At 33.8% G+C, this 24,462-nt stretch overlaps 1 protein-coding gene across 19 annotated transcripts in view; it reads right to left on the bottom strand.

The window, feature by feature from the left end:
- Nucleotides 1-24,462, bottom strand: part of LOC134541238 (serine/threonine-protein kinase N) — a 372,780-nt gene that overhangs the window by 160,534 nt on the left and 187,784 nt on the right. For all 19 annotated transcript variants that reach the window (XM_063384564.1, XM_063384580.1, XM_063384574.1 and 16 more), the window contains exons 3-4: nt 16,091-16,200; nt 14,316-14,535 (exon numbers count right to left, since the gene is read on the bottom strand). In XM_063384564.1, the coding sequence (XP_063240634.1) occupies nt 14,316-14,535; nt 16,091-16,200 (330 nt within the window). The remainder of the gene's footprint in view (nt 1-14,315; nt 14,536-16,090; nt 16,201-24,462) is intronic.

Below are 24,462 nucleotides of genomic sequence, written 5' to 3'. Positions count from 1 at the left end.
GATCCCCTACTACTTTATTTTTAAAAATTCAAAAATACTATGTTTTAAAGGTAACTTTCAGAATAAAGTACTTTCATTACTAAGTATAAAAGTTAAGGCTTTATGTATGTACTTTATAACGAGATTCTACTGTATGTATGTAATAGCTTCTGTGACAATTTAATGTTTATTTCTACTAGTAACATCATTTATTCAGAGATTTAGCACTCATAAAGGTTAAACTAACATGGTAATAATTCAATGATTTGTATTTTGTAAATCACAATCTTCAAAGTTGTCAAAACACAAAATGCAACTTACACAAATGTCACAGATTCGTCAACAGATGAGTGCATAAAAAAATTAAATATACTCTTTTTTTTTAATCTGTGGAGAAAATGTAATTTTAATCATACTGGTTGAGAGATACTAAAAAATATGATCAAAACCATGTTTTCTGCAGTCACTCTAAAAACATTTAATCACATGTTAAGACTGATTAATTTTTATTTTTGATCCTGATCATTATTTCAATTCAGATATTTTAGCTATGAATTGCTAAGTTTACCTACACTGATTAAATCACATTCAATGAATATGCAGTCGCCCGAGAACTGCGTGCTCATCGGAACACTGATGGGGACAAGCGGCAGTGTGGAGTGATCCTCCTGGTGGAACAGGGACCACCCCAGCCAGGACAACTTCTGAGAGCTCAGGGACTCTGCCCTCCTCATCATGACCCAGAGATGTTGGAGTGGCACCCTACTGAGGACTGAGGAGCATCCTGAGAAGAGCAAATTATCCAACGAGTCTCAGAAAAGATGCACTTCTCAATGCAAACAGTGGTGAACCCCTCAGAAATCCTCAAATGGTAAAGCATGTAATCTGCACAACCAGAAACCAGTTCCTTGGCACTAACAATGCTAGGATGAGAAAAATGACTAATTATTATTTATCAATTTTAACACACTAAAGTTCATGTGATTACATTATAAAATTATTGTATTTAGCATTAAAACAATAATAAATAATAAAAACAATTGTTTTAAAATTTTTACATTAATCCAAGATGGAATAAAAAAAATTAAATTCATGTGTATTTACGAATTTGATTTTACTCAACATCTAAAATTAAAGGTAGAACAAGACTAACTACTCTATTGTAAACAGATTACATGCAATATAATTTATTATGGATATTAAATCAATGCTTTTTGGCAAACGAAGTTAACCTAGCTAACAAAAAATGTAACTCAATAAAGAACTAAATAATCTATTAAATGAATTTTGCCCTCAGAGAATCCTATATCATAGGTTTTTATACTTCACTTTTTTCATCAAATTACTACTGGACGAAATAACTTACTATATAAACAAACCACACCAGAAACAGACAAGATATGTTCGGTGGGTAATCCTTCCTGTTATGTACCTCATGCCTAAGAAACAACACACTACCAAATTTATGAATTTAAAACTTTTAACCTGTGCTCAATTTACAGAGAGTTCAGTACACAGTAAACAAACAAAGCTAACATCTATCACTGCATAATAATGTATCCTTCCCAACTTGCATTGAGGAATTACCCTGCTACTTCTCTTTCAAATTTTCTTCCACACACTGCTATGCCAAGAATTAATATCTACAACAGCATTGCAATGTATTTTATAATCACTATTTATTTCTACAAATTTGTGCTGGTTTACTTATCTTTCATTATATAAGCATCTTATCAATGCTCTCATACTTAATTCTAATATATTACAGTACACATATTTAATGACAAGACCACCTTTCCTTAAATTGTTCTGAACTACAGTTAAAATGGAGTTTTCATTTCAACAAAAAATAATCTTAGCAATAAACTATCAGATAGCCACGCAATAGAATGTTGTCATGAATTATTTGCATGTAGATCATTTTTAAACCATAAACACATGATCCCAAATGCCATACACATCAACACAACACACGGCTACTGCTCCTATTGACGTACATACTGTGGTGTTTGTAGTTAGGCGAAAGTATATTATTATCTTGGAGACATGCATTTATTACATTTTCAATAATGTTATTTTTTAATTTCAGTAATTTTTGCTTCTTTTTTTTTTTATAAAATAATGAAAGCTCACTTCCAAAAACTCTGAATACATGAAAACATTGAAAAATATTGTATACATTATTTTTATGACTACTGTTTGGGTTTTATCCATCCTCATCATCTGATGTTTAAAAATAAACACTGTCATCGAAGACAATATGCTTCAATACTAAACTCCGTGAATGCAAGCAGCCAGACACTGAAAGCTTCACAATCAATAGTTTGGTTGATGTTTTGACATTGTACTAAGTGCTTCTATGAAAACTTTGTTCTCTTTTTTGTGTCTTTTCATGTTGTTTGTTTATATAATTAGGAATTTTGCTATGTTTACTATTAATTGCAATTAATGTACATACTGTTACTGGCATATATGATCATTATATGAAGAAAAGAAACCTACACTATTACTGTGATGTACTACTTGCTTGTGTTCATTTAGCTTGTAATCGTGAAAAATTGTTAGAAAAAATGAGTGATTAAGCAGTGTTTTTTTATTTCTTAGGTGTTTTTGATCCTGCCAAATTCTGAGGTTAAGTTTATTATTTTATTTTTTGCACTTACAACTTTAGTTCTACCCTAAGAAAAGCCTACGCATGTTGCTATCCAGCACACATCTTAATTTTGTGCTGGTTCCCTGAAATAAGATGAATATATGTTTTACTTGTACACCGAGACGTCAGCAACTAGATTAATATTTTTTAACTGAATAACATTCTGAAAACTTTAAAATTCAACATTTGGTTCCTTCTCACATGGTTATGTTTCCCTCATACCAAATAAATTTTCATATAATTAAAATTTTGCATTTTTAAACAGAATGAATAGTTATTCATTGCATTATAGTATATGGAAATATCATTTTGCTGTGTATGCATTAGTTTATACTGCTGGTACTAGAATTAAGCTGTAGTGCTCTATGAATTACATAAAATTTATTTATTTATTTTAAATATAAATATTTAGGTCAGTTAATTTAAATGTGCTAACACTACTTTTGGCTACAAATAATGCCACATTCAGCTAAAAATAACACCACTTTGTGCCATAAAACAAAATCTCAAATGCAGGTCTGCATAATATTTTGCAATAAGAAATACTGATTTGAAAGCAGAGTATGGCAGGTAGCACTTAAGCCAATCAAACAATGACATCTAAACAAATGTAATCCTTAAAGGTGCACTGTTGTGAGAAGGCAGATTGAGCACCAGCTAGTGCTAAGGTGAATGGCTCAATAGCCTGGGTCAACTCACTTGTTAGCGAAGCAAAACAACCACAATTAAACATCATATACTTTTCCCTCGCCCACAGGGCAGCAGGCAACTACTGTCAAAAAGTATGTGAAAAGGCAGGTGCATAAGAATGATATATTTGCAATAAACAGGCTTTACATAAATACTGATATCCTGCATGCCAAAGTCTCACAGCCAATACCTCTGTGAACCGACTTATGTTGTCTGTGAGTGACACCGACAAAACACATATATAGCAGTAAGTAATGGTAATGAGTATTTCATTGTAAGTTACACAATACCTGACATTAACCAAAAAAAACAGCAATCATAAACTGCGGATTCCACTAAGTTGATATGAATTTAAAACTACGCAGTGTATTAATATGGTGGTAACCTAATTTATTGGTTTCGTAATGCCCCATTAATAAGTTATACATTATTAATTGAGATTTCACTAAACCAATATTTAAAAATAAAATACATAAATTGTGTGCAAGTTTTTCAGTACTCGTCAGAGATGAGTAACATATAACCTAAGTAACGAGTAAATGCAGGTGTTCTCGTGTTGTAAAAAAATTTTAATACAAAATTCTGACAATAAATTTAACCTAGAATTCTTTAAAACAATGCAGAGCATGATATATAAAAAGCATTATAATTTTTTTTTTCCTTTTTAAAATCTAACTATAATTCTGTTTAACAAGATGGTACATACTATCATTTTACAGTTTATACTTCTGTAGGCACGTTGGGGATGAAATTTTAGTATGCACAGAAAATGCAATAAAAAAGGCATGCAATTACACAACACTAATCTGACAGGTTGAAAGTATAATACACATGCATGCAGAAACTGCTATAGGGACGAGCCAAAGTAGCCACGATGGTGGACCCTCTGGGGATTTACTATGTGTATTGGGGTGCCAAAGTAAACTTATGGTAGTGAAACTATCCTGGAATACTTTTCGTAAACTTGATTAGTCATAACAAAATATAATAGCACTTTAAAAATACCTATAATTTTTTAGTCAGAGAAATTGTGTTGGGACAATATTTAAAATTTTGTTTGTTCTCTAATGCTTTAGGAACTTGGCACTATCTTTGAAGTATTTTTCAAACTAAAAGTTGCAATCCAATAGATCCTGGATTTGGATTTGATTTTTGACATGGAATGTTATTAAAATACTGCCCATTTTGCTAGAATTTATTAAATTGTTAATACTGTAAATTTCCCACACTAAACTATTAACCCAAAAAAAATTTATTACACATAACACTTAAGTATATGTTTGGTATTTGTTTTTGCTTAAACAACTGAAATCAGTCTCTAAATACTTCCTAAACACAAACCTTACCTTATTACGTTTATTTAACATTATATATTATTATATTAAAATGTTATTAAAAAGTACTAAAAAAATTCATTTATTGAGATTTGAACCATGGCCTTCAGCTTACAAAGCCCATATCTTACCACCAATCTACTAACACAATTGGGAAATAGTAAGGAGAATATGTTATTATAATTGTTGTGAAGACAGTTATTTTTAGGTCATTTAAAACATGGGATTACTTTTCACTAGGACTATTTTAGTTTACCAAATATATCCAGGGTAGTTTCACTATCATAAAGTTTAATTTGGCAAACCAGAAAGTTTGGAATGTACCCTAATATTTACCATAGTGACGATATACAGGTTTATGTTACTATGCGTGCATCCATCTCTTCAAGGTTTCTGTGACTTCTGTGCAGACGCAGCACCCTTGTCTCACATTTACATTCCATATTCACAAAATTACTACAAAATGCCATATACCAAGAGCTAAGGTGTTTACACATCAAAAATAAGAAATTGCAAAACAAACCTTACACAATATTTTTCTAATTTAGTGGCATTGCTAAAGGAAGGAATATGATTGATATTAAACCACCAAAAAACCCATATCAATATTTGTAATGGCTCAAACATATACAGTGAGCAAAAAAAACTGACATATGGCAAACTGGAATTAGATAAAACTGTGTAACACTATATATATCTGAATATCTAATTTTCCCAATTCCAATGTAAAGTGAATTCATAAATCTTCAAAAGACTTTTTAGAATCTACATCTCATATCAGACATAGCTGAAAGCCCACAAAGAAACATCACAAAGAAAAATTAGATGTTAAAAATTGTAGTCTCTCAGAATTGTATAATGATTTTTGGAATCATATTAATAGTACTGTAATAATAAAAATTTAAACATCAGCACACGAAAGTTATTTGAACTATAGTATTAAATATTGTTTCCAAACTGCCGAGATTTAGTAGTTCAAAACAAGGTTCCTTGTTTTGTAACGTTATAGTATATGCCACAATTTGAGTAATTTTATACATTAATTAATGCATGATACTAGTGACATATGTACTACCTTTATAAATTAAAAATATTAAAAAAAATGGTTTTTTACAACTTTCTTCTGAACTAAAGAATACTATAACAGAATAATATTTGATGTTTTAGTTGTTTTATGTTTACTATTGCAAATATAGTTTTTTTTATGTACACATTTTAAGTATTTTATGATAAACTGTTAAAGCAGTTGTTCCATGCAAATTTGCTCAGGAAGTATATATTACATGCTTTAACTTTTAGTTTCAATAGAGACTATTTTCACTATTTTAAATTAGGAAAATTGCTTTTTTTATACATATATAATGGCTAATATTAGTAGGCATGAATGTCAAACTAATACTAATTTGAATAACTCCATTCATTGTCTGTTCAGTAAATAATATAACAACTTTCTTTTACTGGGCACAGAAAATAAGTACAACAAAATTCCAAATTATTCTCTCGCCATACTTCTGTATCCCTCCATCAGATGGTAAATACAAAATTACCATTAACCTAGTGACTTGTATGCATGTGTTGAACACGTGAAACTGTCAAATTTTTACAAACACAAATCACAAATATGTAACTTTAACACCAAATCTTATTGTAAATGTTCATAAACAATAAGAACTGTAACCTCACAGTTACTTTACTTGAGCCTGGTTGTAATCTAATGCTTTATTATAATTTATTTTAATTTTAAATTTTCTCTTCTGTTTTGGAAAGTTTATATTGAAATAAAAATAAAAAACATGTTTCTTTTTGTTGTATGAAAAATTAAAAAAATTAATCTTTAAATTTAAGTAATTTGTTTGATGATGATAGAATGTACCACAATCCTGTATAACTTCATATTTTCAACAAGCCTTAAATTAGAATCAAGTAATAAACAAATCATATAATTTTAAGGGAAAAAAAAAACAAGTAGGGTGTTCTCTTCTTTCATTTTCATAATGACAATTCTAAAGAATAGCCATTAGTGATAGATGTTAGATAGAGCAATTTTGTTATATTAATGTAAGTCTGGAAATTGTGTGTTGACAGTTGGCAATATTGTTCTAGCATTATTTTATGTCTTAAGTGTGTGTGAAAAGATGGCGGCATGTTTTACAACGTGGTTACAATGTCTGAAATAAAACAGTCGTCAGAAGTTTGTAGAAAGCCTTTTATTTCTTTGTTCCAACTTTAACAGGTCATGGGCCCAGTATTGGCATAAGAAACAATAGCTACAACTATGAGAAACGGAATGCGGTGTCTAAGAGGCTTGTAAGAAGTTATCAGCACAATGGCAACGCCGTTACAACAGACTGGAAACATAAAGCCATTTGAAGGGACAGGATCAAGCTGGTACTGGAGCAATCCCGTGTAGTAAAAGTTATCACACAGAAACCACATGCAGAAGGTAAAGATATGGACGTCTTTAAATTGAACCATGTGAAGGCAAGGAATATCATTACACAGTGTTTGGCAGACAATGTGTTGGAGTCAGTTATGGATAAATCCACAGCCAAGGAAATAATGGATACATTGGATTCCACCTACATCAAGAAAGGAATAAGCCGACAAGTCAATCTACAGAGAAAACTAGGAACATTTCAGTTTAAGTCAGGAAGCTTGAAAGACTTTATCAATACATTTGAAAATACAGTAAACGAGATTAAAAGCTCGGGTGGTAATGTGTCGGATGCTGAAGTCATGACTCTCCTACTCTCTTCTATGCCGGAAACCTACGACGCTGTGACTCGTGCCATTGACATTGTTTTTAGTAAGAATCCGGAAGATGTTAACTTAAATTATGTGAAGAACGCTCTACTCCAAGAAGAATTACGTAAAAAGGAAAAGGTAAACAGTGAAGAAAAATTGGTGGTATTTAACTCAAAGAAAACATTCTGTAGGAACACGCGGAAGGACACAAATGGTGATAGTTTCAGAAACCAAGGTAAAGTGCCATTCAAATTTAATTGCTACAATTGTGAACGCAAAGGTCATATAAAAAATTGAGTGTAGATTTACTGGGGGAAAACAAAGCGGTAACTTTAAGAGTAACCATAAGGTGCGTGAGAATAATGGTGAAGTGACTTTTGTGACAGCTAATGAACATGAGCAAAATGTACAGAGTCAGTGTCTCATGTCGGACAGTTCAGCTATCTCTTTTATTGTGGACTCTGGTGCTACTAATCATTTGATAAACAACAAACACGAAGAGCTTTTAAAGGATACACAGGAAGTGAATTTAAACATAGCAATGGCTAAAAGTGGTACTCATCTCAAAGCACTGAAAAGTGGGATCCTACAACTGGCTACTCATAAAGGTAAGCCTGTCACTATAAAGGACGTTCTGGTATGTGATAACTTAGAATATAACTTGCTGTCAGTTAAAAGAATTGAGGAAAATGGATTTAGAGTACTATTCGAAAATGCAGAAGTAAAAATATTGAATAAGGACTCTGATGTTTTGGTGTCTGGAAGTTTGATTGGCAATCTCTATGTGATCAAATTCAAAATCGATGAGAACGTTGTATTGTTGACCAATAATGCAGATCTTGTGCACAGAAGAATGTCTCATTCATTATATTTTCCCTCGAAAAGTTTTTGTGAGATTTGTATTAAGGGCAAACAAACTAGGAAAAGCTTCAAAAGCCTACCTCCAGAGAAGAAAACCAGCAGAATTCTTGAAGTTGTTTCTTCAGATGTAATTGGACCAATCTGTCCCCCGACTTATGACTCTAAAAGATACATTGTGACATTCATAGATAATTTTTCCCATTTTTCCATGATTTATCTGCTCTCTCATAAGTCAGAAGTTCTTGATAAATTCAGGGAGTATGAGGCAATGGTGTCAGCTAGATTTGAGACCAGAATATCAAGGCTTCGCTGTGACAATGGAGGTGAATATAACTCTGGGCAGTTTACTGACTTTTGCAAATTGAAGGGTATCCAAGTAGAATATACAGTGCCTAGAAATCCTGAGCTGAATGGCGTGAGTGAACGTTTTAACAGAACATTATTAGATTCTGCCAGATTAATGTTATTGGATTCCAAGGTTTAAAATAAATTTTGGGGAGAATCCATTTATACAGCAACATACACACTGAACAGAACACCCACGTCAACTTTGAAAGAGGGATGTCCTGCAGATATTTGGTACGGCTACAATGATCTGAGCAGGATAAGAGTATTTGGGTCAGTAGCCTATGCCCATGTTCCAAAGGAAGAAGTCAAGGGTAAACTTGACCCATGATCAAGGCCATTAATAATGATGGGTTACACTAGTAATTGTTATAAATTGTGGGATAAAAGTAAGGGTAGAATCATTACAGCATGAAGTGTTAAATTTAGGGAAGTTCAGGGACCTAACCATGTGGTGAGTCAACCCCAGTCGTCAAGAGTGCCCATTCTTGACTATTCTGGACAAAATGATGATGATGAAAACCCAACTTTTGAAGAAGAACCTGAGGATGATTTTTTTTGGATTTCCTGAAAAAGATGAAAATGATTCACGTCAATGTACCAAGAAAGAGCCATCAAAAAGTATAACCTCCAGAAAGGTTACAAGATTTTGACATGAGTTTGATAACTGCATTGACAACAGGACTCCTACCATCAGAATTACCTAACACATTTCAAGATGCATTGGAATCCGGATGGCAAGCAGCCATAGATGAGGAACTCAACACCCTAAAGAAAAATAATGCATGGGAATTGGTTCCGGAACCATCAGGAGACAACATCACTGACTCAAAATGGGTTTTTACGGAAAAGGAGATTTTAGGTGAGAAGATAAAGAAGGCAAGACTTGTTGCAAGAGGATGTTTCCAAAAATCAAAACCTGAAGAAGTAGTTTATACACCAGTTGCTCGCCTGACATCTCTGAGGTGTCTACTCTCCACGGCGGTCCAGAAAGAATGGTGCATCGATCAATTGGATGTTAAGTGTGCATTTTTATATGGTGAGTTAAAACAACCAGTTTATATGAAGATTCCAGAGGGTGTTACTGTGAAGATGGAGGACCAAGATGGGAACCTTGTATGTAAGTTGTTGAAATCTCTGTATGGTCTCAAAGAGTCCTCACAATGTTGGTACAATAGGTTGAAAGATGTACTAATATATTTGAGTTTTAAAAGGAATGTTGTAGATTCATGCATCTTTATGCAAGATGATATTTTGTCATTGTATATGTGGATGATCTGTTCAGTCTTTCTGACAGTAAATTAAAAATAAGTCATCTCAAAGAAGATTTAAAGAAAGAATTTGAAATGAGGGAGATGCATAACAACACAGGTTTTTTTTAATTTTTTGGGTTTGGAAATAATTGTTGAAAGGGGTCTGATCCGAATAAGTCAAAAGAAACTAATTGACAAAATTTTACACAGATTTGATATGCACAATAGTAAAACCTCAAACATCCCCATGTAACCAAAGTTGAATTTAAATCCAGCAGATGAATGTAAAGTATAACTACCATATAAGGGAGTTACTACGCTCCCTCATGTACGTTATGTTAGGAAGTAGACCAGACATATGTTTTGTCATCACTTAATTTGGTAAGTTTCAAAATCGTTAGGAGACTCATTTTAGGCATCTAAAGGATGTACTGAGATACATTAACAAAACTAAAGATTACTGTCTTTGTTATTACAGATGTGATGATAATGATATTATTTTTGTTAAGGTTTTTGGTAATAATGTTTAGGGGTGTTCAGGTACCCGAAATTTTCGATTTCGGTTCGGTTCCATGAATACCCGAACTCGCCCCGATTAATTTTAATGGATTCGAAATGCTTTGAGTCCAAAAAAAAAAGAGGTCTGCGAGTACTTGAAAATCGAGCTCGAGCCGAGTACTTACCTTAAGCTTGAGCTCGGCCGGAAAAAATTGTTAGGCTCGAAAATTTCGAGCTTCAACAGCAGCATGTTATTTGGCCGGAAAGCATTGTGACAGTGTTTTACTATTTACTGAAAAAAAATACAGTAAACTCGCTTACGAGGTCCCGCATGGTAGGTTTTTCCGTATAAAGAGTTTAAATTGTCCGGGGTCTCATCATTTACACCATTGAATGTGTGATATAAAGTCCCGTTTAAAATTTTTCTGAAAGTTTCTGTTTTAATAGTAATGGCGCACGTAAATATGAAAAAAAGACAAATGAACAACAATTTGCGAAGAAATATGGATGATGTACCATAACTACAGTAAAAACCCAATAGTTATCTTTAGATAATTACCATAAAAATAACTAAAGATTCTTTGTAGATACCATAATTACTACAGAAGCATGATAGCTACCACATTTGCACTATAGTTACCGTAACAACCGAGATGTATATTTACAGTGATGGTAATGTATTTATTTATGACATATTAAAATTAAAAAACATTATTGAAAAAAAAAAAAGGATGTTAAATTTTGATTATATGTACGGTTGGCACATGTTGCTAAGAAATAATGTGATCTGAAAGAATGCAGTACTACTACAAAAAGTGAAAAGGGTACTCGTGGATTTTTAGGTTATGACAGTCTCTTTTTTTTTTCAGTAATATCGGCCGAAAATTAACAAGCGTATCGGAAGTCGGCAGAAATGCTGATTCAACTAAATATTGGCAAAATCGGCTTCTCTAGTACAGCGCTACATTTGATGACATGAGTAAACATATTTCAGACTACAGGATATTGAAAAAGACTTTAATTTCCATGTAGGTTTATTGTGCGTAAGTTTTTTTTTGCAAGTGTAAATTGAATTAAGTAAAATGCTTCTATTTTTATTACTTTCAAATGATTAAACTTTAATGACAAGTTACAGATGTTTGACACTAATTTTGATGTTAAGCAATTTTACTAAAGCATTACAGCCACACAGGTTGCCAGCGAGAGACGCTTCTCTTCTGCTGGAAACACTATCTCCAATCGTAGAGCTAATTTAACTTTTGAACGTGCAGAACAAATTATTTTTCTGCATGATAGATTAAAGAACAGAATTTAATACTCTATGACAATCTCTCTCAGAATTCTTGCGCTGAAAAGTGAAAATTTTGAAACAATGTGAATGTACTTTTCAAACAACATGATTTTTGGTGCTAAGTTTGTTGAAGCTCAGTAAGGACTCCAGAAAAATTGACAAGGATGAAATTATTCGAAAGATATGTTACATTTACACAAACATAGCTATACTTGTAAACTGTACTTATGTTAGTTGGATGATATCAGTTACTAATGAACCAATGGAAACAGGTAAGATTCAATGGCAAAATGTTTTTTTCCCCTACCAGTGCAAAATGTAGATGCACTCTGTAAATAGTTACCCAAAATTAATAAGCCCACTTCATTTTAATACTTTTTTCAAATATTATACTAAGTTTAAGGTAAAAATAATTTCCTAGAAGTGTAACTGTACCACAAAAGCTCAAACTCGAGCTCGCTCGAAGCTCGAGAACTTTCAAGTTGGCTCGCTTGAGCTCGGCTCGAAGTAATATTCTTAGGCTCGCAGACGTCTAAAAAAAGGGCCTATTTTTTTAGCTTTTTGTGAAAGGAATAAGTATCTTTAACATGTAGGTCTACGTAATTCTTATTTTTGTAAAATCATTTGTTTCAGTGTATGTATATACAGCCTACCATAAATCTTATGTCAAAGTGTTTTATTTTGTATGTAAACTGTAGCAGTGTAGCCTATATAAATCTGTGAATGTTGTATATATGAAAGTAACAAATAGCATTTAAAGAAGTTCTTACATTCAAGTTAATTATTATTTCTATAACTGCCAACTGGAAATTGTATGTAATAAAATAATATTGTCAACTCTTTTGTTTGTGAAACTATTTATTATTCAGTAATATGAGTATATAAACTTAATGCAAATTATTATGATGATAAAACTTAAAAATGAAAGAAAAGATTCGAAATTGGAATCAAATTTCAAATAGTTGGTAGGGATTCGACTCGGAATCAAATCGAATCAGACTGAAAATGGAGGATTCGCACAGCCCTAAAATGTTTCTTGGAGGAGCAAGAAGCAATATTGTGTGAGCCTCTCTAGCACTGAGGCTGAATATGTTGCCCTTGCAAACTCAGCCAGTGAATGTTTGTATGTTTGAAATCTCATGAGTGAAATTCTTCACCTCCCAGAAATGGGTATTGTGATTTATGAAGACAATCAGTCCTGTATCAAAATGTGAAACACCGTTGAGACCAAGAGATCAAAGCACATTTCTGTAAAGTTCCATTTTGTAAACGATCTGGTGATGGAGAAGAAAATTTTTGAGATTATGCTATGTTGAAACCTCTCAGCAATATGCAGATTGTTTGACCAAAGCTCATAGTAAATTATTCAAATGTATTGAGGGGCTAGGTATTGCAAAATTGAGGGAGTGTGTTAGATAGAGCAATTTTGTTATATTAATGTAAGTCTGGAAATTGTGTGTTGACAGTTGGCAATATTGTTCTAGTTTTTTTTTTATGTCTTAAGTGTGTGTGAAAATATGGCGGCATGTTTTACAACGTGGTTACAATGTCAAATAAAACAGTCGTCAGAAGTTTGTAGAAAGCCTTTTATTTCTTTGTTCCAACTTTAACAATAGAATATTTAAGAAAACCTATATTACGCACTCCACACGTTTTTTTTTAATAAAATTATTTTGTTTATTACTTGATTCTTATTTTAAGCTTATTAAAAGTTATACAGGGTCGCTGAGGGGGGCCCACTTATGCTTGCAAAATCATGAATGTGAAACTGGGTTGATAAATGTAAATGTCAAAACTATGTTTTATAGAAAACTTTCTGTATATTTTAAAGTTTTCTGCTTATTGTATACATGCAAGCCATAATATGGGCAGTAAACAACATAAAAGCACCCTATCCGGAGATAACTTGTGTCGGTTAAAACCCACGCACAAAACTTGTTTCTTAGCAGACATTTTCATTTCCTTGAAAATGGGACTTTGGAAATCTTACTTTGAGTACAACACATTATAATTTTTTTTGTATAATATTTTGTGATTGATTTTGAAGCAATTTATAATTTTTTGGGAATTGTTAATCTAAACATATTTTGCTTGTAAAGCCTTTATGAATAAAGTTTACATCATTACAGTAGGACCCGACATATAAATTTTAATATTTGTGTATAAGAAAAGAGCTCAGGTATTGACAAATATATAATATTTATCATAATATTCATTTATTCTGTTTTCCCAATAAATAATGCAAAGTGCTTCGAGTATATACAAGCGATTATAACTGTTATTTTTGTTAGCCTTTAGAAGCTTGCAGTTTTTAATATTTTTCATGCTTTCACATTACCAAACTACACAGTTTCTCAACCTAGCCATCAAACCTCCCTGTGGATTTTAGGTTACCTGCGAGTAACACTAGCATATTAGGGGTGAATAGGTGTTTAAAGTGTTTAGAATTTTTAATTTTTAGAAGACAAATTTTTTTTTAAATTTTTCTTGCTCCTAGTTAGGCCCCAAAACATTCCTTTACAAACTTAGCACATTCAATAATATGTTAAGTCACTGAACTACTATTCCCAATTTGCTGCCAACATGACAAAGCCTAAGCCTGGCCGTGAAAAAGAGTGGTTCTAAAGTGTTCAGACAGGCCTGAACGGAACCCACCGAGTACCGACCTTTGTTGTGGGCTTCGCCGTTGCTGGAGGCATCCTCGCCGGCCTGCCGCAGCTGCAGCTGCTGCTGCCGGCTCTGCTTCACCTTGAGGATGCGTAGCTTCAGGAACTCTATCTTGGCCCTGGAGTCGAGCAGCATCTGCTGTGCCTCCGCCAGCAGCTTCTTGTCGCGCGAGTGGCCGCTCGTCAGGCTCTGGATCATGTTCTCCGCCCCTTGCTTCACCTGCCGCACACACGACACACACCACAATGCCACTACTCCTTCGTCACCCGTGCCACGCTAGTCAACTACTTGTTTTGTTTAAGGCGCAACATCACCAATTACACAGACCTCGAGACACAATGAAAGGTCTTTACTGCGGCACGTTTTGCACGAAAGTCATGCAGATTACAGATTTCTCCGCGTTATCAGACTTCATTGTAGTTTTAATGGGAATGCCAAAAGAAAAATTAACATACAGAAAAATGGTATTTAAAACCAGTTATAGCAATCTGCATTTTAATTTTAAAGAAGAAATAGAAATGAAGTAATATGAAATAAAATCACTAAGAAATGTAACCCACAAAAAAAAAAAGCAATACTACTGAATTAAATTAAAACTAACAGTAACGATAAACTCTAAGCAAACAATGTGCAGGCAGTACAGTAATGTGACCAGGTAAAAAATAAAAGGTCAATGGCCCGAATCCGTATGAAAAAATTTGAATGTAAGATGCTCATTTGGTGCACTACAGAATATGCTACCTTGCTCCATACTGATGGACCACCCAATACTCAAATAGTTCAATACACAAGAGTCAAATGTAATTCTTTACATACTATGCAATAATGCTGCGGAAGAGTAAAACATTCAACCACTGGAATTTAAAAATTTATTTGAAGCTATGTGCTCTGGAAATATTTAGCAAGCTTAAGTTATAAGTTAAATATAGTACTTTAATTTTTTTTTCGGTGTGTTTGGTTTGCATCTGCTGGTTCAAACCTACTTGAAATCTGTACAAATATATATATTTTTTAATTTCTCTTAAATAAAAAATATTAAAATTAAGTAATGCAAAAAAAATATATAATCTCAAAGTTTTTATATTTTGGTATTTATAAGAGATAATTATGTACATTTGACATGTTTGTGTAACTGCATAACATTGCAGAGCAATTTACAATTGCTTTTTCCTAACTTTAATTAGATTTTTCAAAAACGAAATATGAACTAAAACATGTCACTTAAAATAAAGCATTAAAGAATCTTTTTTTTTAAATACTGAATGCAACTGAAATAAGGTATTAAATTTCATATGAAGCGAGAACATTTATGAAACAAGAACTACTCTTCTTGTTTCAATAATAATGCATTTTACAATCATCAATACGAAAAAGGAAAGGTGAAGGAAGTGTAACTACATCTTGTATGATTTACGAACATTAAATACATGCAACATCCAACAGCCAAGGCGGAGTATTGGTTAGACCACTTGCCTCCCCCACAATGCACACAATGCACACAATAATCACAATTCCTGGTTAAGTGGCGGTAAAACAATTCTGAAGTGGGTAAACCTGACAGACAATCCAGTGAGCCTCTGGGTTTTCTTTAAATACTTCTACACACACTCCCCTCGAGGAAAAAAAAACATATTGTCAACACTTCATGCCCAAGTCATGCATTCTTCAGGCTGACTGAAACAGAATTGTGTGTCCAGCAGGACAGGCAGTGTCCATGCACAAGCCACTGACTACATTCAGCAGGAAAGACTGTTTTCACAATCGCAAGGGTTACCTTCAGCTCTATGTTAAGCTGCTTCTCCAGCGACAGCAGCCTCAGGTCACAAAACAGCGCCCCCTCCTGACAGTGCTTGGTGTGGCCAGGTGTAGGTGACAGCAACGCATCTGCAAGCATCGAAACATGCTAAATGAATCAAAAGAGATAATGTGGAGTAGTTCACTACTCAAAACAATGCTTACAAAGCTTAATAACTAATCCATCTCTAAGAAGTATAATATTTGTCAAGAAAAATTGATACTTCTCTGTAAAAATACATTTAGAGATTTGGAGGAATTCCTACAACAACTTCGTTCCCAAACATGAACATGAACGGGAACAGTCCTGGAGGTCACAGCCTGTTTAAATGGATGATTGGGGTCGTTTAGGGTTACTGACTCAGTATAAAAAATTTTTACAGATCACAACATGAGATTTTTGGGAACTACTGTACTTTTTTTTAAAGGACAAATTAGTATCACATATTTTTGCTGACATCTTAAGCTGTTGATATTTGTGTGGATATAATTTTTTTTTAGTGAATGAAAAACTGATTATTAAAAAATAATGTATGTAAATTGTGACTGATAAATCTCTAAGAAACAATGTGATACAATTAAAAACCTATTTTCTAATTCTATTTTACAATAGGTTCTGTAGTGCAAAGAGCAAGTTAATACAAGAAAATGATTACTGTATGCCATAGCCAATTCCTATTTCAATGTTTTTAGTCTGTGGTGTTTGTACAGACACTAATGATTGATAATTTTAGGCCCAAATACAAAAATAAAACCATCCCAAAATGGGACCAATCATAACCACAGAATACTATAGCAGTAGCATATTTAAGATCCATTCAAGGGAGAGACAAACAATTTTTACTTCAGCCATTTCCTTCAAAATTTTTTATGATATTATAAACATGCCTGCACTGTAAATGATTTTTTGAGCATTATTCAAATTTACCAATTTAGTGTATGGAATGTTCATCTATTTTGTACTTTGTTTAAATTAAACCTTTTAAGAACTTACAACTATTCATATTGTAACAATATAGTTGATCTTGTCTAGGTAGATATGAAACTAACAAAAATTTAAAATTCTATTTTGAAAGGAAGGGATTTGCTATAGCCGGAGGTTTGCTTGTGGGTGTCCCTTGTGCTTCTAGTATGATTACACCTCTTAAGCCCAACCCACACGATGCCCATTTTCTGCTATACGTTCTGTTATACTTATGGGTATAAAATAGGCCATAAAGGTTTGTATAGCAGAAGAGAAGAAAGAATTCATAACTCCATACACAAGATATCTATAATGCTAACAGTAAACCAGCCAAAACAAGCTTCCGACCAAAGAAAGCATATTGGGGTAGGATAAACAATTTGCTGTCAATTTATTTAACCAATTACAAAAAACAAATTTTATTTGCAGATGCTTAATTTAAACATTATTTAACATACTGAATGTTTTCTTAACATTTTAACTTCACTTGAAAAAATTAACAAAGTTAATTTAGTATTTAAAAACAAATACAGAGAAATTTTTAGATAAACAAGATAAAATTTTCATTGGTAGGTTAGATTCAAAACCTAGTACTTTAAAATTAAAAGGATTAAAAGGAATTAGGGTTTGCTTTAATGTACTTTATGTATATTATAATCAGACAGATCTAGTTAATTCACAGTATTAATTGTGCTAATTTCATTGAATATGTTACTTGAATACTAACTTATTTTATTTTATTGTAACTAAAACTTTTTGTTAGCCAGTGAGACAAAGAAACACGCATAGAGAGCATAATAAACTTAAATCTAAAGTAATGGAGAACAATTTTGCATTTCCACTTAGGCTAACAGATGTGGATTTCTATTAAGTATTAGTTTATTCATTAATAATTTATAAACATTTGTTTTCATTACAGAATAATTTTTGTTTAAATTACTTGTAAACATAAAATTTTATTTTATGTAAAAATAAAGGATTTCGGCCACCCTAGTATGAAATAATAAAACCAATGGACTGAACTATGTATTTAATAGTATAGCAATAAGATAAACAAAAAGTATCAACACATATTTGCTTAAAGCACAGTATGTATAATGAAGTAATCTGTTATTTAAAAAAATTAAATTTTTTTGCAGTGACCAGGTTTTGAAACACGTGAAAAAATACCGCTTGGGTATCGCAACAACGCTCTTTGCCACTGAGATACCGAGAACTTCTAATTTTTTTCTGAGAACTTCTAAAAAATTTTTTTCTGGAGACTTAAACTTATTAACATCATAATGCAGTTTTATTGAGTATTTTTAAACTTGCTATTACTTTTTTCTTTGACTATTTTAGTTTTAAAACATATTCCAGGGTAGGTTCAGTATCATAAAGTCTCATTTGGCATACCATTACGTTAGTTACGTCCCCTAATGTTTATAAAAGGAACTACATATGGGTTTATTTTGCTACACGCGAGTCTGTCATCTTGACGAATTCGGTCCATGCGTATAACAGAAAAATAGAAAATGTTCTATTACGGTATTGGCTACGACTTCTGGTATGAAACTTTTATACCTAGAGCCAGACACCTTGGAAGGATGCTGGAATGTTATCTACATGAGAGCAGGCATACCAAAAGAAAATAGGTAAGAAAATGCTAAGAAAATGGGTATCGATGGGACCGGCTTAAGCGGAAGCTCTGTACTGCGTCATCTTGTTGTCCACAGGGCAACTATGAGAATAAGTGATGACATTAACATTATAAGGCATAGTAATTAATACAAAGGTGTAGTGCACATTATTATTTGTGCTTTCAAGAATCTGCACTCAGAATTTAATTCCCAGAAATTTATTCTGGAACCACTCATTTGTAACTACCTACTCTATACACACACACACAGAATTTCATTTTTGAAGTAAAAAAAAAGGGGGGGGGGGGAGTAGAATTACGTTCACCGCTGTTTGTTTTCAAATCTTCCCATTTGTTTGTTGAGAATTATTTATTTCGCGGGAGAGGGGGACTGCATCCCTGCGCGTATGCCCTACTATATAGGCGGTACGTCACTGGCTCGCGGAGACTGCGGCACAGTGTAGAAGAGTCGGCCGGCAGAGAGAGTGACAGGCGCGGGCGGAGGCAGGTCATCAGAAAGTTGGCGAGGGAGGCCGCCGCGGCATGGCGCCGGCCGGCTTCGCTCTCCGGGGAAGCCTTCTTTTCACAGACGAGAGAGCCAAACGCTCGATCGTGCATCTTCGGTTGTTTTTTTTTTGGTTCATTGTAGATAATGATAACTAATGGTCAATTAGGTTAGGTTAGCTACATTATAAATACTTTAAAACATTGTGGACGGTTGATTTGGTTAGGATAGCTACATTAAAGATACTGTGAAATCATGTAAACGGTTTCCTAGTATGAACTTCGGGAACTTCGGGTGTGGCTCTCTCGTCTGTGAAATGAAGGCTTCCCTCGCTCTCAGTAGCTGCGCATTCTGGGAGTGAAAGCAACTCGCCGGCAGCGGCCCCAAGGCCGGGACTCTGCTCTGCTTCACCGGCCGGCGTCTACACGCGTGTTGTGCGAGTTTACTAGGCCCCGCCATCTTGCAATTTCAAATATTCTTATACCGCTTCCAAAAAAAACTTCCATGCTAAATGTTTTAGTATGACATGGCATAGGATTTAGCTTTTGCTACTTGAAGTCAACGCTTGTGATTATCATGATATTATTTCACGCGGGTTACTTGGCTGTCAAAATCGTAACAAAATTGAGAGTTTTGAAATGCCAGGTAAAATTAATTAAAATTTTATGAAAGAAATTCAAACTATTACTTGAAGTAGCCAGTGGCATTGCAGTTAAACCTAAAAAGTTTCAGTTCTGCAATAAATTAAATTCTCCTTATTCGTACAACCCAAAATAATTGAAAATGTAACTTTGGCAGCTAATTATGCAAAAAGTATGCGCTGTATATATTTTTCATTTCGTGAAAGTTAAACAATTGAAAACGTCTACAAGTTTATCTGAATTACTGTACATATAAAATTTTGACCTGAAATGGGAGGCACATTCGATGGACAGAATCATAAAACTCCAAAAAGGTATTGCCGGCCACTTCTATTGAAAGGGTTTGAAGTTTGTATTTGTTTAGCGTCTTTCATAACTTATTATTTAACTTGCTTCTCTACACTTTTTAAAGTTTGATATTTTAAAAAAAATAATTGACAGAGAAACACAAATGTTAAGTACATAAAGCAACATTAACCTCGAAGAAATATAAATACATATAGCGAAAAAAATTGAGTTTAATGATTTCTAAGTCTTAGCTTAAATGGTTGCCAAACTAATCTATCTTGCCAAGAGAAATTTTATTCTAAATTGAAGCTTTTAGCCAGTTGGCAGCATTCAAGTGTAAACATATGACGGGCGTGCGGGTGCTGTGAATCGGCCGGCCATTCGACTGACGGACGGATGGACTCCCTTACGAAGACATACACAAATATACACTCACATTTCAGCGTTTCATTAGGTCTATTACAAAGCACAGGCAACTCAGTGCTAGCAGTCCCCATACATTAATCTAAATGTTTTATGGATCTTTACGCAGCCCCGAGTGCCAGGCTCTAGAACCAACTGGTCCAGGTTACAAACTAGGTTACATTTAAAGACAGGCTGAAAAGAATGGTATCTTTGTTAACACCTACAAAACATGATCATTTCGCGGCTTATCTGCTGAATAAATGCGTGTGTAAATGTGCGAGTGGTAGTAATGTAAGTACTACCTCTTCTTATCTTGCAATTACAATGTTGATTTTTAAAACCATTATTTACAATCCAGAATGTTAATGCTTATACGTAATTTTGAGTAACTTGTATATTATCTTAAGAGTTAAAATTTTTAATTTTTGAATATGATCTGTAAACATATTTAATAAGTGTTCAAGTTTGTTGTTCAATTATGCTAAATTGTGACATTTTAAATATATAATGTAATGCTAAATAATTGTTAAATGTGGTTCAGTGTAAGGAAAGCGTATTGCCGTAACTTCGTCACTAATAAATACAAAGGAATAAAAAAATATTGATACAGGCAATGTATTTATTTTGTTTCGTAGATCCTGCACGGAGTTGAACACTCAGGAACATTAAAAACGTAAATAATAACAATGCAAATATAAACACATGCATGACTATGGACATATTAAGAGTTTAGGATAACTTGTCTACATTCTTAAAATATGATATAAAACTTTTAAAATGGGTTTAAATTTAATAATCAGGTCGATTTAACGACAGTCCATTTCCTCGGTGAGAATTACGTCGAACGAGAACAAAAACGGCCGTCGCAACCAGGGGCGCAAATCTGGAAGATCCAATGGCAAAAAGGGAGGGGGGGGGGATTGAGAGTTCAGCGCTTGGGAATAACCAGCACGCCATCTACGGATACGGTTTTCATAAAATATAGTTTGACATATTATGTTTGATAATAACAAGTACGCAAGCAAAAGCGAGCCAGCAGGCCGCGGGATCCACGCCTCCCGGAGAGATCGCGCTCTCAGCCGGCGTCTCGCCGCGCGCGGACTTCACGGCTGCCGTCCACTCGGCGGTGGTTTCATTCCCGACGAGGACGGCAACCGGCCACCGGGAAGAATTGCACGTTTCGAAAGCGTGAAGTTACTTGCAGCTTCCCTCTGATCGGAAACAATGACTTCAAACGCTACGATATAGTTTCCACTTCGCGACCGACAAATAATCCCCATCGCTGTAAAAAAAAAAAAATTGCTTTTCCATCGCATTGGAAAAATTTAACGCTACTAACGTCACACAGATTAGAGAAAATGTTTCACACGGTTTCTATACGAGACTACATAACAAATGTTAACAGTGATGGGTCAAATCCCAACTTTCTCGAATTCGTATCCCAAAGAGTACTTCAAATATACCCCAATACCGAACCCAGATCTCAAGGATTCAAAATAAAATAATGTACAAGAAATGAAAATATCAACTATGGAATTGAAACATTTAACTCATTAACCAAGTTTCCAGAATCTATACCGACTGTAATTTATTTATATAATGACAAGTTGAAAGTACAATATCTTGGGGAATGGTAACAAGATATGTATGAAGAAAAAAATTGACATAGTAAACTTCAAAGGTAATCAGTTTAAATTTTTAAAATTTACTTTACTTCCTCTATATTTTCCTTCGAATATTTTTCCTCGAATATAGAATTTTTCGAATACTAAGGATTTCATGGTTTTGGAAGATGTGAGGATTTGATTGGCCCATCCCTAGTTAAGAATTAATCAAATTTAATAAAACTTCATGAACATCGCCATTGTTGATTTACACTGGATGTCATGAGAAAACCTCAACAAAGATGAATACACAAACACACGCAGAACAAGACAATATTAGCTAATGTCAAATGCCCATGTCAATGGCAAGAATCCTTTAATGAAAAAAAATCACGCACGCGCATAAAAATGCACAGTTAAAAGCAAAAGTATTCGTCCACGAGCTTGGTTAAGACGGGAATTAATAAAAATATTACATTATCACCTCTACACTATGTTACATATAAGTCGTCAGTCGAACTGCGTGGACACAAACGCAAAATATGTCACACTGTCGTGAAATACAACTGAATACAAGTGTTCGATAAAGTTGGCGGACAGTTACACAATGGTATTCACCCACGGGTGCACCAATCCAGAATTGTGGGGTAGTACTAGTAAAACAAATAACGAACTGTGTTGAAAGGCAATGTATGTATGTAGGTGCGTCTCTCTTTCTCTCTTTCTATCTCTCTCTCTCTCTTATTTATCGCGCTATAATGAACATGTTTGAATTCAACTCAGAAAGTACCATCAACATTATTTTCAATGAGCTGCGTTTCGTACACAAATTAGTAAATGGGGAGGGAGATAGTTCTGTAACTTATCTTGCGTTTATCTGGAAGATACATTGATATTTTTAACCGACTTCAAAAAAAGGAGGTTCTAAATTCGTCTGTGTGTGTTTTTCTTGTATATTCGTGCAGAACTTCTTTGTTTATGAACAGATGTACCTAAGTATAGTCAAGGACGTGCTGGACTGAACTTGGACTAGAAAGGTTAACGACAAAAAGCACGAATGTGTAGACTGAGTTATGAATTTTATGACAATACTATAGGTAGGTACCTTACTATGGAACTAATTAGAAACGCATCGGAACACTTTAGCAAAAAAAAAATAGCATAAATATGGTGAACTGATTTATTGTGTATGAATTATGCAATTTTAAATATGTGTTATATGTAAAAATTATAATTTGTTAGTATATAATGCCAATTACAGGACGAAGTTAGACTTCGCAATCATAGCATTTGTGACAATGCTCTTTCGTCGTGTGGCCTACTATATAATATATTTGATTCTAAATCAGAAAATGCTATTTCTTCCAAGGTTTTCACACGACTGAGAGCTACATAAACCTGGCCTTTAGCGAAATCTATGTTTTCAAGGTCTATAACAGCTGTATCAAGTGTAGAGCCCTGTAACTTTTCACCGTGACTGCCCAGCTTAGTTCCATAGGTTTCAGTTATCCTTTGGTAGCATGAAATGTTGCAACACAAGAATTATCGCAACCAAGCCATCTTCATCTTTCGTTCTGCTTCCAATCGTATTTCACTATACACATTCAGGTAATTCGCCTTTTTCGATTTGATCTCTCCGAAAAGCAGGACACGTTAATGTTTTTACTATTCCTATTGCTGCATTTACAAGCCAGTATGAGACCGATATATTTTTTTCTTAGCATGACCCGGAATTCTTTATCTAACTTCAGCGTGGATAATATACCTCCGCAGTTACTGACATCTTTTGGAAAAATGTTTGGTGAAGTCTTTCCGTAAGTGGCTATTTCACGAGACTCATCTACAGAGTTTATGGTGTAAACTCTTACGTGTTTTCACATTTCCTGCTGACAAGATATCGTTGTTTGCATCCACTTGTTTCACAGTGGAATGTATTTGAACTGCAACTCCGTAAGAAAACTCCCCTGTTAAAGATAATCTGCGACGTTCACATAGCAATGGCATCTGGTTGGTATTAATTCACCAACTCCCAAATTAATTAACAGATCGATGAATTCACTATCGTTTTGTTAGCGCATATTTTTGTTAGCTCGCAAATGAAAACTGATGCAACAAATTAATTTATGTTGCAAAACAATATGGTTGTAAAAAAACCAGTTACCTTTGACAGGAGACAGTTGCAGAATGTCGCCAAAGAGTAAGATGTTAAATCCACCAAATAATTTCTCGTTGTTTGAAATTCCTGTACACGAAAATGGACAATTCTCAAATTCTCGTAGGAGACCATTGAAATTTGACTAAGCCGATGAGCAGATTCTTCCTCTGTT

Source organism: Bacillus rossius, chromosome 1 (genome assembly GCF_032445375.1).
Source record: "Bacillus rossius redtenbacheri isolate Brsri chromosome 1, Brsri_v3, whole genome shotgun sequence".
Classification (NCBI taxonomy): Eukaryota; Metazoa; Arthropoda; class Insecta; order Phasmatodea; family Bacillidae; genus Bacillus; species Bacillus rossius.
This window is presented reverse-complemented; position numbering and strand designations above follow the sequence as displayed.